Source organism: Vitis vinifera, chromosome 3 (genome assembly GCF_030704535.1).
Source record: "Vitis vinifera cultivar Pinot Noir 40024 chromosome 3, ASM3070453v1".
Classification (NCBI taxonomy): Eukaryota; Viridiplantae; Streptophyta; class Magnoliopsida; order Vitales; family Vitaceae; genus Vitis; species Vitis vinifera.
Window position 1 is genome coordinate 1,291,817 of NC_081807.1, and position 13,418 is coordinate 1,305,234.

Sequence of the window (13,418 nt, forward strand, 5' to 3'; positions counted from 1 at the left end):
TTAAATCACCCAATTAAACTGATCCTTAGCCTCACATGGAGCTCTTAAATGTGGCGTAGGCAAGCCTCCTAAACTGCCTCCTCGCGATCATTATATAACAGGGTCTGAAGGACTCTAGTCACTCAAGCCTTGAATCAGACCATAGAAGCTTGTAGCTTCACAACTCCTGAACCTTGGCTTTATTTTCTCACTTTCCTTGGGAAGCATAGAGGGGAGGTTTAATTTTCGATTTTCCTGATGGGATCACTTCACATCTGTGAAGGATCACACCTGGGCTTCTGGGTGTTCTTGCTTTTTTCTGTGAGCTTCTGCTATGGCAATGCTGATCAAGTTCAGGTAGTTGGAATTGTAGAATGTGCAGACTGTTCTGAGAGTCATATTAAGGCTAGCCAAGCCTTTTCAGGTATGTTGGCTTTTCAGTATTTGCATCATAGAAACAAGATCACAAGACCATTAATTGATTAATAGCCGTTACTCTTGAGCAGGACTTGGTGTGACCATTGACTGCAAGCTAGCAAATGGAGAGTTCAAAACAAGGGCATTTGGAGTGGTCAGCAATGAAGGAAAATTCAAGGTGTCTCTCCCTGAGGAGATGGTGAAGGATGGATATCAGTTGAAAGAAGAATGCTTTGCACAGCTTCACAGTGCCTCAGCAGCACCATGTTCTGATGCACAGAGCGGCCTAAAGGCCTCCAAGATTGTCTTGAAGGCGAAAACTATTGGGAAGAAAAACGACTTTGGCCCAATCGAAAATCTAAAATTCTCTTCTCTAACTTGCACTTCAGCCCTTTGGTGGTCTTTCTACAAGCATCCTCCCCTGCCCAAGCTGCCACTGCCCTTCCCCAAGGCCTATCCTCCACCTTGGAAGAAATTTGGCCATGTCTACAAGAAACCACTTCCACCATCAATACCAATATACAAAAAGCCCCTCCCATCTCCAGTCCACAAGAAGCTGCTTCCACCCAAGGTACTCATACACAAGAAGCCTCTTCCACCAAAAGTACTGAAACCCAATAAGCCATTCCCACCACCTTCGCCAGTTTACAAGAAGCCTTTTCCTCCATCTGTACCGGTTTTTAAGAAACCAATCCCACCACCTGTTCCAGTATACAAGAGACTTCCTCCGCCCCCTACGCCCGTTTATCAGAAACGGTTGCCACCACCAGTTCCGGTGTTCCAGAAGCCTTGTCCACCGCCTGTTCCCATAGCTAAGAAGTTGCTTCCACCCCATGTCCCCATATACAAAAAGCCGCTTCTGCCTCCCACTCCAATCTACAATAAGCCAAATCCACCACCATTCTATAAATGGTCAATTCACAAGATAATACCACCAGTCTACAAACTTCTTCCTCCAATCCCTCCACTTTACAAGAAGCCATGTCCACCCATTCTTAAGCCTCCTCATTATCTTCCTAAGCTTCCTCCAAAGCACTTCCCCCTCCCCAAGTTTGGACCCAATCCTCCTATACCACCTTATATCCCTCATCCTTAAGCTGCCATACTAGCTTCCTAAGCTTATATGCCTTCATGGTGGACGGAGAAAAACCTTGAAAAAACATGGGTCACAATCGATTGAATTGAGCGTATTCTTGTGAGTGATCAGTTGCTTGAATTTTCTATGTATAAACAATTTCAGATGAAAACTATGGAAAATAAGGACCCAAGCATTCATTTCATTTTCTGTTCTACTGGTTTGATTTTCTTTCCATGACTGTTATAGTCCTCTCTGAGTTTGAAATTTACATCACTCTCGCTTTTGATGGACTAGAAATCAGAAGATGAATGTAAACTCAATTCAAGTCGGGGTAGGGCCAGTCATCCGAGTAAACCTGGCCTAACCTGAACCATAACATGTATAGTTTATAAGCACTTCCTCCCTTGAATTTTTTTTAAAAATCAATTTAAATTAGTTTTTCAAAAATATTCTTATTTTTTGTTAAATAATATATTACAAAAAAAAAGAAAAAATCATGAAATAAATTCAAATACACTCAATATTCACTCAACATTCTCTTAAAAAACATATGAAAATAATTAAGGGTATGTAATTGGCTTTAAAATGAAAAAATTTATTAATAATAAAATAACGTACATGAATAAGGTGGTATAAAACAATGATGTAAATAGTCAATTTTTGAACAGTTTTTAATCCTTCCAAATTAATTGAAAATTTTAATTATTATTTTAAAATTTTTATTTCCTAAAAAAATGATAAATTTAGGAAAATTAAAAAAACTAAATAAAATTATAAATCCGGTTTGTAACTGGTTTTTAAAAATAGTTTTTTTATTTTTTGAAATAAAATAATAAAAAAATATGTTTGATAATAAAAAGAATTTGAGATTTTTAAAAGTTAAAAATTATTTTTAAAACGTAAAAATAAGTTAAAAGTATTTCAAATAGCTAAATATGCTTTTATTTTACAAAATAAACATTTTGAAAAATAAATTTTAACTATTTTTTGGAATTTTTTTTCTAAAAATAATTCACATCTATTTTTTTGAATGGTTTTGGGAAAAAAAAAATTCAAAAAGAATTATTAAGGTTAAAAAAAAAAAAAAAAAAAAACAATCAAAAGATTCAAAACCAGCTTAGGAGTTTGCTTCTCCCCTACTTCAGTGGCCCTCTTGGTGTCAAATTTGTAACAACAAAAGCGCGGGATCAAGCTCATGTTCGGAGCTTGACTGCTAGGGTTTCAACTCCCAATCTCCTCCTCCAATGGCGGCCTCCGCCTCCGCCTCCGCCGTCGATCTAGCGCCAAACCCTAGCTCCGTCGATGGCTTGCTCTGGTGGGACTCCTTCAGTCTCTTACTCACCGAGCTCGAGAGCGTTTCCCCTTCCTCGGATCTCCCTCCATTTCTGGTAAAACCCTAGTTCTCTTCTGGAAACTTCTTTCTAGCAACTTCTCTAATTTGAATCCATTGATGTGTTTGTTTAGGTGAAGAAGGTGAAGGATAATCATGCGTGGTTTGTGGACATGTTTTCTTTGTTTAAGCCTCCCAACAAGAAGTCGAGGGAGGCTTTGGATTCTAAGCAAGTGAAAATTGGAACTCGTCAATTGACTGTACAGCCTGAGTTGAAGGAGGCTGCTTTGAAAGTCAGCAATTCGTTGGTGAGATTGTAGTGTTCTTTGGCTGATTTTGTGGGTTCTTTGTGCTGGTTGGAATTTAATTTTAGATTTTCACTGTATCAATAGTATTAGATATTTTTTTGCAAGAGTCTGGTAGGCAAGGTACATTAGTTTAATATAAAATCACAGGTTAAAAATTAAAAATCTAAAGCAAGAATAAACTTATTAAAAGTGAAGAAAATGAATAGTTTGTCTGCCATGACTCATGAGACACTGGCCTGCCATGGACTGTGAGGCTGCGGAAGAGTCACTAACAATAGACAATTTTATGGTATGATGTAGCAGTGGCAATGAATGTGCTCATGGGAGTTCAGGCTGTTGCTGCGAAGCGGTCAGCAACCTCTGAGTGATGGTTCGAGATATCCTCATGAGTCTGGGTAACTGACTAACTGCTGAGTGTGCTATCAGCATCTGCAATGCTAATAGTCATTTTTGTGTCCATGAATATATGGGCCCTTGTGGTTGTCTGTTGAGATGAGGAGAAACTGAGTTTTTGAGGTTGGGGAGATGGAGGAGGCTAGATGGAGAAGTTAGTTTGGAACATATGTGGCTGAGGGGAGCAAGACGATTAGGCTCTTCCATGGGCTTGCTAATTATCATGGAAAGATTAATCTTATTTGCAATATAGTCATACAATGATGATGATGGTGGGTGTATAGGTAATTTATACCTTGAGTTGCTCTTTTGACGCCTCTTTTTTGATAGTTTTTTATTTTTATTATTTTTATTCTTTTTATTTTTCTTTACCTATCAAAAAAAAAAGAAGAAAAAAAAATGTCATACAATGATGATTATGATGAAGGAAGAAATCATTGTGAGCAAGCCCAACGGGATTTACAGTTATTTGGGATCTCCTTAAAAGAATAAAGTTCCATCAGGGATTTTTACTTGGGAGATCAAAGAAGCCGCTTTCTTTTGTAGAGACTTTTTACCCTCTATGAGGGGAGTTTTACTAGGGAGATCAAAGAATCTGCTTTCTTTTGTGGAGGCCTTTTACCTTCTGTGAGTATAGTGGTTATATTGTTTGTATGCTGCTTTTTCCGCCCTCAGTTTGTGCAGATAGTTTTGTTTTCTATGGATTAGTGTATTTTTCTACTTTTTGATTGACATTCATGTATTTTGAAAAGATTTCTCATCATTCTTCTTTGTACTTGCCAATTCATTTTTTGATTCCTCCTTAAAGTGGCGGATGGATGGATTTTGGAGAATTTTAGGCCTATAATTTTTGTAGGGAAACATGTATAAGTCATTAGCTCGGATAATGGCTCTTAGATTGAAGAATGTGGTGGGTATGATGGTCTCTATTTCTATCCATAAAAACTGTACTTATGGAAGGTGGACCACTCTTGGGTGCCATCCCTGGATGCTAATAAATGATTATACCCTAGGTTGAACAGGAGGAGCCATTTGTTGTTGGTAAACCAGACATTGAGAAGGCTGATATCCATGTGCATACATATTCATATATATATATTGTGCGCGTGCGCGTGCATGTATGTATGTATTTTAACTAAATAAAGAAAAGAAAATACGGCTGGCACAAAAAAGGAGACATTTAAATTTGAGGGAGACTTGAAATTTTTGGTTGACATTTGTCTTTTAGGGTTGTTTAGTTGCTTGAGTCATCGATAAGGTGATCCTCTTTCTTTCCCCTTCTTTATACTATTATGGCTGTTTGTGGTATTTTCAAAGGTTTTGGTTAAGATGGGTGGGCTTACAGGAGAGGCTATATCTTGTTTATGGTATATTGTGGAATGGTTGCCGATCTATTGTGGTTGCTTTAGAGCGTTTTCAAGTATTCAATTTGAATACTAGCATTAGTACTCTTCCAGCTTCCTATCTTGGTTGCCATTTTTTTCTTCTTTAATGGTTGAAGTAGGTGATTTGGAATGAGAGTTTTAGGTCAAGACTAGCAGAGTAGAAACCTAGAATTTGTTGAGGGTGCCACTTTATTATTGTGGCTTGTGAAGGTGAAGGAAAAGATGTTGATGAATTCAAATGAGCTGTAAAATTTTGAGAATTGTGGTCCTTTTGTTTGCACTATATAGGGCAGGGTACATGTTTTTCTGTTAGTTGTGGCTGCGTTCAAAATGTCGGTACTTCAGCTGGAAGTCAGTTTAGTTATGAGGCTTATTGTAATTTTAGCAGCAAAAATAGTGGCAATGATGGCCATGCCAGCAGGGATGGTGGTATTGGTGTCGAGGAAATCCAAAGATTTCCTTTGGGGTGGGCGGGCTTTGGAGTGGAAGACTCATCTTGTCAAATGGATGGTTGTATGCTCAAATAAAAGTAAGGGTGGATTGGGTGTTAGATGCCTTTATACACTTAATAAAGCCCTCTTGTGTAAATGGAGTTGATGCTTTATGGAAGAAAGGGAAGTTCTTTGGAAACAAGTCATTAGTAGGAAGTATGAAGTAGAAGATGGGGGGTGGTATACCCACGAAGGAAGAGAGGGATTTGGAGTGGGGTTGTGGAAAGAGATTAGGAAGGAAGGCTCATTGTTGAACAACAATATTGTGTTTTCCGTGGGTAATGGTAGAAGAGTTAGATTTTGGAAGGATTCTTGGTGTGGTGATGAGGCTTTTTGCAACTCTTTTCCCTCTTTGTATGCTTTGGCGGTTTCAAAAGAGGAGTGAGTGGCAGAGGTTTGGGACCCTTTGGGTGGGGGGGAGTTGGAGTCCTTGTTTTTCTAGGGTTTTCAACGATTGAGAGGTGGTCTTGGTGGAATGGCTGCTCATGACAATTCAAGGGAAGAGGGTTAGCACAGAATTGGAGGATAGGGTGTTATGGAAAAAGACAAAAAATGGGATTTTTTCAGTTAAGGCCCTTTTCAGTGCAGTAGAGCCGGGAAATGCAGTCTGGTTTCCGAGGAACATCATTTGGAGTCCTTATGTTCCTCCCAAAGTGGGTTTTTTTTTTGCTTGGGAAGCCTCGTGAGGGAAAGTTTTAAAATTGTATCAGCTAAAGAATAGGGGCTGGACCCTAGCTAATAGATGTTTTTTTTGTCTCACCAAAGGAGAGTCTACTAATCACATCTTAATCCACTATACGAAGATTAGGGTTTTGTGGGAGTTATTATTTGCTCTTTTTGGTGTGACTTGGGTTCTCCCTTGTTCGGCAAGGGAGGCTCTCCTTGCTTGGTATGGGTCCTTTGTTGGCAAGAAGCGCAAAAAAGCTGACTCCTTTATGTCTTTTTTGGACGGTGTGAAAGGAAAAAAACATGATAACTTTTGACAATGAAGAGTTTTCAGTTCATAGGTTGAAGAATTCTTTGTGTGTAGTTTTTGGCCTTGGACAAAGTTGTATATAGATGTTGGACCTTTACCTTTAATTGACTTTTTTGATTGGTTGGGTTCTAGGTGAGGGCGAGTGAGGTTTTTTGTATCCCCTTTTTTCTTGTTCTTCTTTGCCTTATGGTGCCTACTGTATACTTCCTATATGCCTTGGGATGTCTTATGGGCTTCCTTTTTCCATATTTATATGTTTTATTCTGATTTTACCTATCAAAAAAAAAAAAAAAATGATGGTAATGGTGGTATGTTAGTGTAGCCATGGTGGTATTGGTGTCTTTACCAAAAGAATTCGCTTGACTTAGGTGAGTATTCTTTTGGCTTTTCACTTGATTAGTGGAAAATTAGCTCCGTGAGTATTCTTCTGGGTTTTCACTCTATTAGTGGAAAATTAACTCCATAAGTCATTCTTCATAATTTTGATAAGTGCTGTCATTCTTTGTAATTTTGATAAGTACTGTTTTTGGCTTCTTGTTGGACTCATTCGGCTAGTGAGGACTACAAGTTACCACTGGGCTACAAAGTTGACAATACAAAGCAACAAAAAGCTTGTGTGTATAAACTGTGGAATTTTGTATGGATTGGAGATTCAGTATCCAATAATGCATTTTCAACTTGACAATGAAAAGTGATTTTTCAGTAAAAATGCATTAACATCTGTGATGTTTTTTGACATTGTGTGGCATGTATAACCAAATATTGTTGTCATTTAAAAATGTAGTTTAGGAAATCGCTATATGAATAATAAAGAAAATGCTGCTATTATTCTTCTTGATATTCATTTTTTGTATTGATTCCTGTTTAAGGATATAATGTAACAAGACTTTTGGTTAAGTAACTTCTTGCTTGTTTCAGTGTTTAGATGAGGTGCAGTCATACCTTCTTGTCGAAAGGTTTGTTGAGCACAACAATGTAGCTGTTAATTTAATGGTTCAAGAATTTCTTCATGTGGTTAGTAATATTAATCCTTTTTACTGTTCATTCCACAATCACACTCTACCTATCATTTTTTAAATTGTTGATCTCTTAGTAGTCTAAAGAACGTTCTTGTCATGATATGTTAGATTCATGTAGTCATTTATAGGGAGTTGGTATTTTAACAGTATATGTTGTTTTTGTTATAGCTATCATCACGATATGATTTTCTTCCATCAAAGTCCATTATTGAATTAATCCCAATGATAATAATAGTTCTTTATCTTTGATGTTGTTTTACCCTCCTGGTTCCATGCATATATTTTTAGCCTTCGTATACTACACTTTTTTTTTTTTCATTAAAATGCAATGATATGTTAAAATACAGCAAAAGGGGAGGTGACCCAAGTAACATGGGGATACAAGCTAAACCCAACTGAGGTTGGATAGAAAAGCAAAATATAAGGAACAGAATCACTCTGTCATCTTGTTTACATCTGCTCTATCAATAGAATCTGAAAATGGAACTCTCATACCCACTGTTGTGTCTATTTCCCATACGTATAATGATTATAGAACAATCTGTTTTAAGCTTTCAATCAAATACTTCAACCCCTCAAAGATCCTTCCATTGAGTTCAGTCAATATAACCAAGCGACACAAGGTAGAGCTGCCTCTATGCCTTTTTTCTATCACCTCAAGAGAACTTGACATATGATGGCTGGCTAGCAAAACCCTAAACATTTCTGGAATTGTCCACATGACCCCCAATAGAGTGAAGATCATTGGCAAAATAATACACGGGATAGTATAGTGATTGACTGTCTTGGTAAAACACCAATTTTTTAGGATCCTCTATCCCCATAAATTGGTTAACTGTGAAAATCCTTTCCCATATTTCTACTCAAATAAAGGCACTTCTGTGGAAGTTGATGTTCCCCAAATTTCTTTTATTGGGGACTTCCCTCTTGGTCACCTCTGATTCTATCTTTAAAAGGGATTGGCTGCAAATGATTTGTATTGGAACATAAATGAGAGCAAAACAAATGAGGAATGCCATTTCCTAGAAAAGAAAATAATATTTATCAGTAATATTTTTCTTTTATTTATTTCCTTTCTTTTACTTCTTTCATTTCTTCTAGGCACTAGGTTAGCTATTACTGTTTGTTTCTAGCTTTCTTATCTTTTTTTATTTTATTTATCACGTAGCCACTCTATTAATATAGGTGTTCAAAATTCTATTATTGTTATTTATCAGTGCACTTCTTTGTTGCTAGTCCATCATCTGGCCTCATCTTCTACTTTCTTTTTCTTTTCCTGTGATGAAGATATTGTTTCAATACTACATTGAACGACAGTGCTTGCTGAAGTGTACCAGACAGATTTTCATGCATGCTCGTAAGTCAATCATGACATATTGTAATCCTGTTTATTCTATTTTCCTTTTGTGGGCTGCAATTCTGAAAAATTTCGTGGAAATTTCTTTTATTAAGTAGGTGTTGAAATTTTTCTCTAGTCCTATGCTATATGCATTATGCTATTTATTTCTGCTTTTGTTTTTGATAACATTAGTGCAACAGCTTACACACACACACACATCTGTGTGTGTATGTATATATACTTGTTTATTTATGTTATAGTTAATGCCTTATAAATAATTTGAAGGATACTTTATCTTAGACAGTGATGTGAAATTTATGAAGATACAAATGTTATCAAAAAAATTTATAATGATAAGAATCCATGAATGAACTGAAAACTTTATTCTCTATGATCACCTTATGCAAATAATATCAATGCTCATCATACGATGCTGTGACCTGTCTACCAAAAAAACTAATGAGGATGACCTGCATCTATTTTGAGAATTTCTAATTTAGGTCAATTGGAATGCACCATTGAATGGAAACAATACTATTTCAAATTTACATGTGGATTTTCTTCTGAAGAAATTTGGAATTGCCTTGGATGTTCATAAGAAACTTTTGGAATTTAATATCATGAATCCATGGACTGTTTCAGGGTATTTTCCAGTCTTCTCTTGCATGATTACCTTGACACTCTCCAATTTTTGGAGATTGGGATTTATATAAAAATAAACTGAGGTGGAAATACAGGGTCGGTATTGTTTTTGAGGAACCAATGCTTTCCTTTTTTTCATGATGTTTGAAACAACTTCACATGTTCCCCAAACCTCTTCTTTGCATTTATTACGATTCTTTCTACACGAGTATCATAATTGGAATAGTATGATTACTCCAAAGAAATCCATTTCCATTTTTTCAAAAAGGAATCAAAGATTTTTCTTATTCCTATATAATTTTCATGTATGTGAATACGACTCTATCTTCATTTTTATCCGCAATCAATCTTATCATTTACGATCAACATCTTATGGAGCCCTTCTTGGGCGAATATTTTTCTATGGAAAAATAGAGCATTTTGTCGAAGTCTTTGCTAATGATTTTCAGACAATCTTATGGTTGTTCAAGAATCCTTTCATGCATTATGTTAGGTATCAAGGAAAATCCATTCTGGCTTCAAAAGGGGCGCCTCTTCTGATGAATAAATGGAAATATTACCTTGTCAATTTCTGGCAATGTCATTTTTACGTGTGGTCTCAACCAGTAAGGATCCATATAAACCAATTATCCAAGCATTCCCTCGACTTTCTGGGCTATCTTTCAAGTGTGCGACTAAATCCTTCAGTGGTACGGAGTCAAATGCTATAAAATGCATTTATAATAGATAATGCTATTAAGAAGTTCGATAGAGAATTACCAAAATACGAAGTTCTCTTCCCCTTTCGTTCTCTTCTTTCTTTTTGATTTGGACTTGGTTGGCAGGGCCTTTCTCGCTGGGCGAGCACATCCGATTCTAAAGTCCTTTCCTAAACCACTTCCCGTTCAGTTTCTGAAAGATAGAGATAAGCTTTCTAAATGAGATTGAGTTCCACGAATATGCAGGCTAGAAAGATGCTATTTGCTGCTATTCCATCTATTTGTGCATCAAGTTCGAAGAAGATCTCAATCTATAATGAAGAAATGATAGTAGCTCGTTGTTTTATAGGCTTTATCATATTAAGTCGGAAGAGTTTCATTAGTTCTTATTTATTTATAATATAGCCCTACACAGGGTCTACAACCCTGGTTAGTCCAAGCCGTCCCTACATAAAGGACAGCGTCACGTCAAGGTCTATCGGACAGCTTGCTTCCAGAGTTATTACACAGTGTTATGGGTGTTCTTTCTCTTTCTTGCTTGTTGGGACGGACAAGGCCAAATGGTAATGGGGACTCCCCTAACAGTTTTGCTGAGATTAATGTTGTTCACAACCTTGATATTCTTCCGGGGAACCGTGATAAAGTGCAGAAATCAGGTGCCAATAAGTTTGCTGTCCTGGAAAGCTTAGAAGAGGAGGATAATGGGGGGGGGGGGGGGGGGGTAGAAATTGCGGTTCTGGGTTGCTTGATCCAATTACTGCAACTGAGATTCCAGTTTCTAGTCCTGAAAATAAAGTTGAGGAGGAAAGTGCTGCTGTTAGATTGTTGGACAGCATTTGATCTCTTCTCGGTCTGGGCAGTCCCAAGGTGATCTTGTTGGGTCTCTTTCTTATCCCAGCTCTAGGCAGACCCATGTAAACTCTGGGACTGTTCTTGCTGAACCTTTGGTGGTGAATGCTGTGGATGAAAGGTTGTCGGCCAGCAAGATATCTTAAAGTTATGGGCGGACCCTTGGGTCATTCTTGGTCTATTTCTGATCAAGCTGAACTTTGTTGGAAGGGAGTGAGAACCTCTTTGATGCTGAGGTTGCGGCTCATCGAGAACAGTCTCTAGTGTGCAGGGAGACCATAGCTGAGGTTGGGCTTGATCCTAAACCTGTTACTATCCTAGGTAGAAGTGAAAAGACTAAGGGAGATGCAGATTAAAGCACCGAGACTCTCAGGGGACAACTCTCTGATAGATTCGAATTTCTACTCAAAGAGAAGGGACTTCAACACTTGCCTGAAGGCTATACAATTCCGTACGTGATGAATCAGGTCCATAACAACAACAAGACCAATGATATACCCACACTAAAGGGAATCTGGGAAAATGTGAATATCTATGGGCTTCATAGTCAATATTATCAAGAAGCGCTCGAAGATCAGTCCGGGTCCTTAACAGAATGAATATAGCCTTCTCAGCTATAACTGCTTTAACGGCTGTAAGTGCTATAAGCTGTTACCAGCTGGAAAGGCTATTTGCTTAACACTTGGAGTTCGATGTAGGTAACGATGTGCTCTAAGGGAAAAAATGCATTCTCTATTCCCATCCCGAATCTACTTATCGATACTAGTACAATCCAGTTCTTTCAGTAGGAGATGGCGATTGCTTGCCGGACAAGAGAGAGGTTATAAAATAGCTTGCTTGCGCTGGGCCCTGTTCACTACATACAATAGACCAGTGACCGTACTCGAGCTTTTTGCCTCTTCCTTTGATTGTGTTCCTGACCAGAGCAGACCAAAGAAGTGACGTGACCAGCTGACCTGCTTGTATGCCTGTTTCCGGTTGCTGTTCAAAGGGTAAAAGGACATAGGAAAGGGAATAGGTTAGAGACAGAGGTTAGGGACGGTTACGAGTGCCTGTTCTGGTTCTTATGAGTAGAATAAGAGGAGTTTCAATATTAGGAAAGGGATAAAATTGACTATTTAGGTTCTTAACAAAGGAGGCCCGGACGTGGGAAAGCAACAGTAAATAACAAGTGGACGTCAGCGGTGAATGCATTTACATTCATTGTAATATATTCTTATTCCCTTTGGGTGGTATACAAAGGTGGTTTATCTCGAGAGATGGATAAGGTAGCATGTCTAACTAATTGAGGAATTGCGACTACTTAGTCAAATCCATTCCCATATAAGACTAATGTCCGGAGATGGCTTGTGACTTGTATGGGTGGCAAGATGAAACTGACCATGCTCAACTTCGATCTAGTAGGGCATGTCTTTCTTCGTTCAATGCTTTGCCGGTCAAACATTTAATATAGGCTGATGTCTTATAGTACAAGGGAGAAATAGGGGACTATAGGCTTACTTAAGAAAAAGATAATGCTTCCGACAACTGATTCAATTCCTTCAACAAAGAGGGCATTTGGCCTAACAGTGGATTCTTCCATTCTATGTGCGAGGAGGCCTAGCCTATTTGAACTCCGGATGCGAGAAAGTCTTATTTCAGGGTATTCTCCAACAGTCAGAGCATATTCTGATTCAATTGCGCTAACAGCTCCAATAGCCCGGTGGTAATGCCGATAGCTCTTCTTACATGAATTGCTTTAGGGATTGGATTTTTCTTCCTTTATCTTCGAGGCGAGACATATTCATATTATCCGATATGCCACTAGCTCCTAGAAAGATTCTTGGAAAGAGCAGGGAAGGGGCGTACTATATATTATAGGCATTGGTCTTCGAAGACCCTAGTGGACTGATATAGCGAACCAAGGAAAGAAAGGCTGTAGAGCAAGAAAAGAATAAAGCATTTCAACAAGCGTTGAAGGACGTGAAAGAAAGTAAAAGCTAGTCGAATCTACTGTGATAAGAAAGCGCTCTTTACTTTAGATTGATACCCTCGGTCACTGAACCCATCTTGACCTAGGAAATTACCATCCCGTCTTTAAAGCAAGCAATGGTCTACCACTCCGCAGCTTGTTTAGGGGAGCTCCTTTGTTATTTTTGTTCTACCGTTAAGAGAAGGATCACAAACCCTAGTCCCAAGCTAAACAGCATATTCTCCATCTGAAAGGGATTCGTGAGCTCTTCCCACTATATTGGCTTATGTTCTGAAACCATTCCATATACCCCTTCTTATTAAATATATCCTTGGTTCATGTAAAGTTTCTTGCCTTGTGGATTGCTTTAATCCAGAAGTTCCCTTTAGAGCTACCATGGTTGTTTTAAGTTAGAAGTTAAAGTTTGTTGGACCTTAGTCGACCTTATTTTCTTGAACAGATGGGAGCTGACCAATGCTTGAAGGACAGTATCAGTTTACTAAGTAAATAGTTCTGGGTACCTACAATTTGGGCTTCCATGTTTCCTTCTGAGCTCAACCTGA

General features: G+C 38.1%; 2 protein-coding genes across 2 annotated transcripts in view; both read left to right on the forward strand.

The window, feature by feature from the left end:
* Positions 1–139: 139 nt before the first annotated feature.
* Positions 140–1,676, forward strand: LOC100241790 (proline-rich protein 4). Its single transcript, XM_010648907.2, has 2 exons — positions 140–403; positions 486–1,676. Exons 1-2 carry the CDS (start codon positions 238–240, stop codon positions 1,490–1,492), a joined length of 1,173 nt encoding a protein of 390 aa, XP_010647209.1. The 5' UTR covers positions 140–237; the 3' UTR covers positions 1,493–1,676.
* A 902-nt stretch (positions 1,677–2,578) lies between these two features.
* The window catches only part of LOC100264071 (uncharacterized), a 43,237-nt gene continuing 32,397 nt past the window's right edge, over positions 2,579–13,418 (forward strand). Inside the window, exons 1-4 of the mRNA XM_002277253.5 lie at positions 2,579–2,862; positions 2,939–3,112; positions 7,276–7,371; positions 8,664–8,733. Of these exons, the coding sequence (XP_002277289.2) occupies positions 2,719–2,862; positions 2,939–3,112; positions 7,276–7,371; positions 8,664–8,733 (484 nt within the window). The 5' untranslated portion in view covers positions 2,579–2,718. The remainder of the gene's footprint in view (positions 2,863–2,938; positions 3,113–7,275; positions 7,372–8,663; positions 8,734–13,418) is intronic.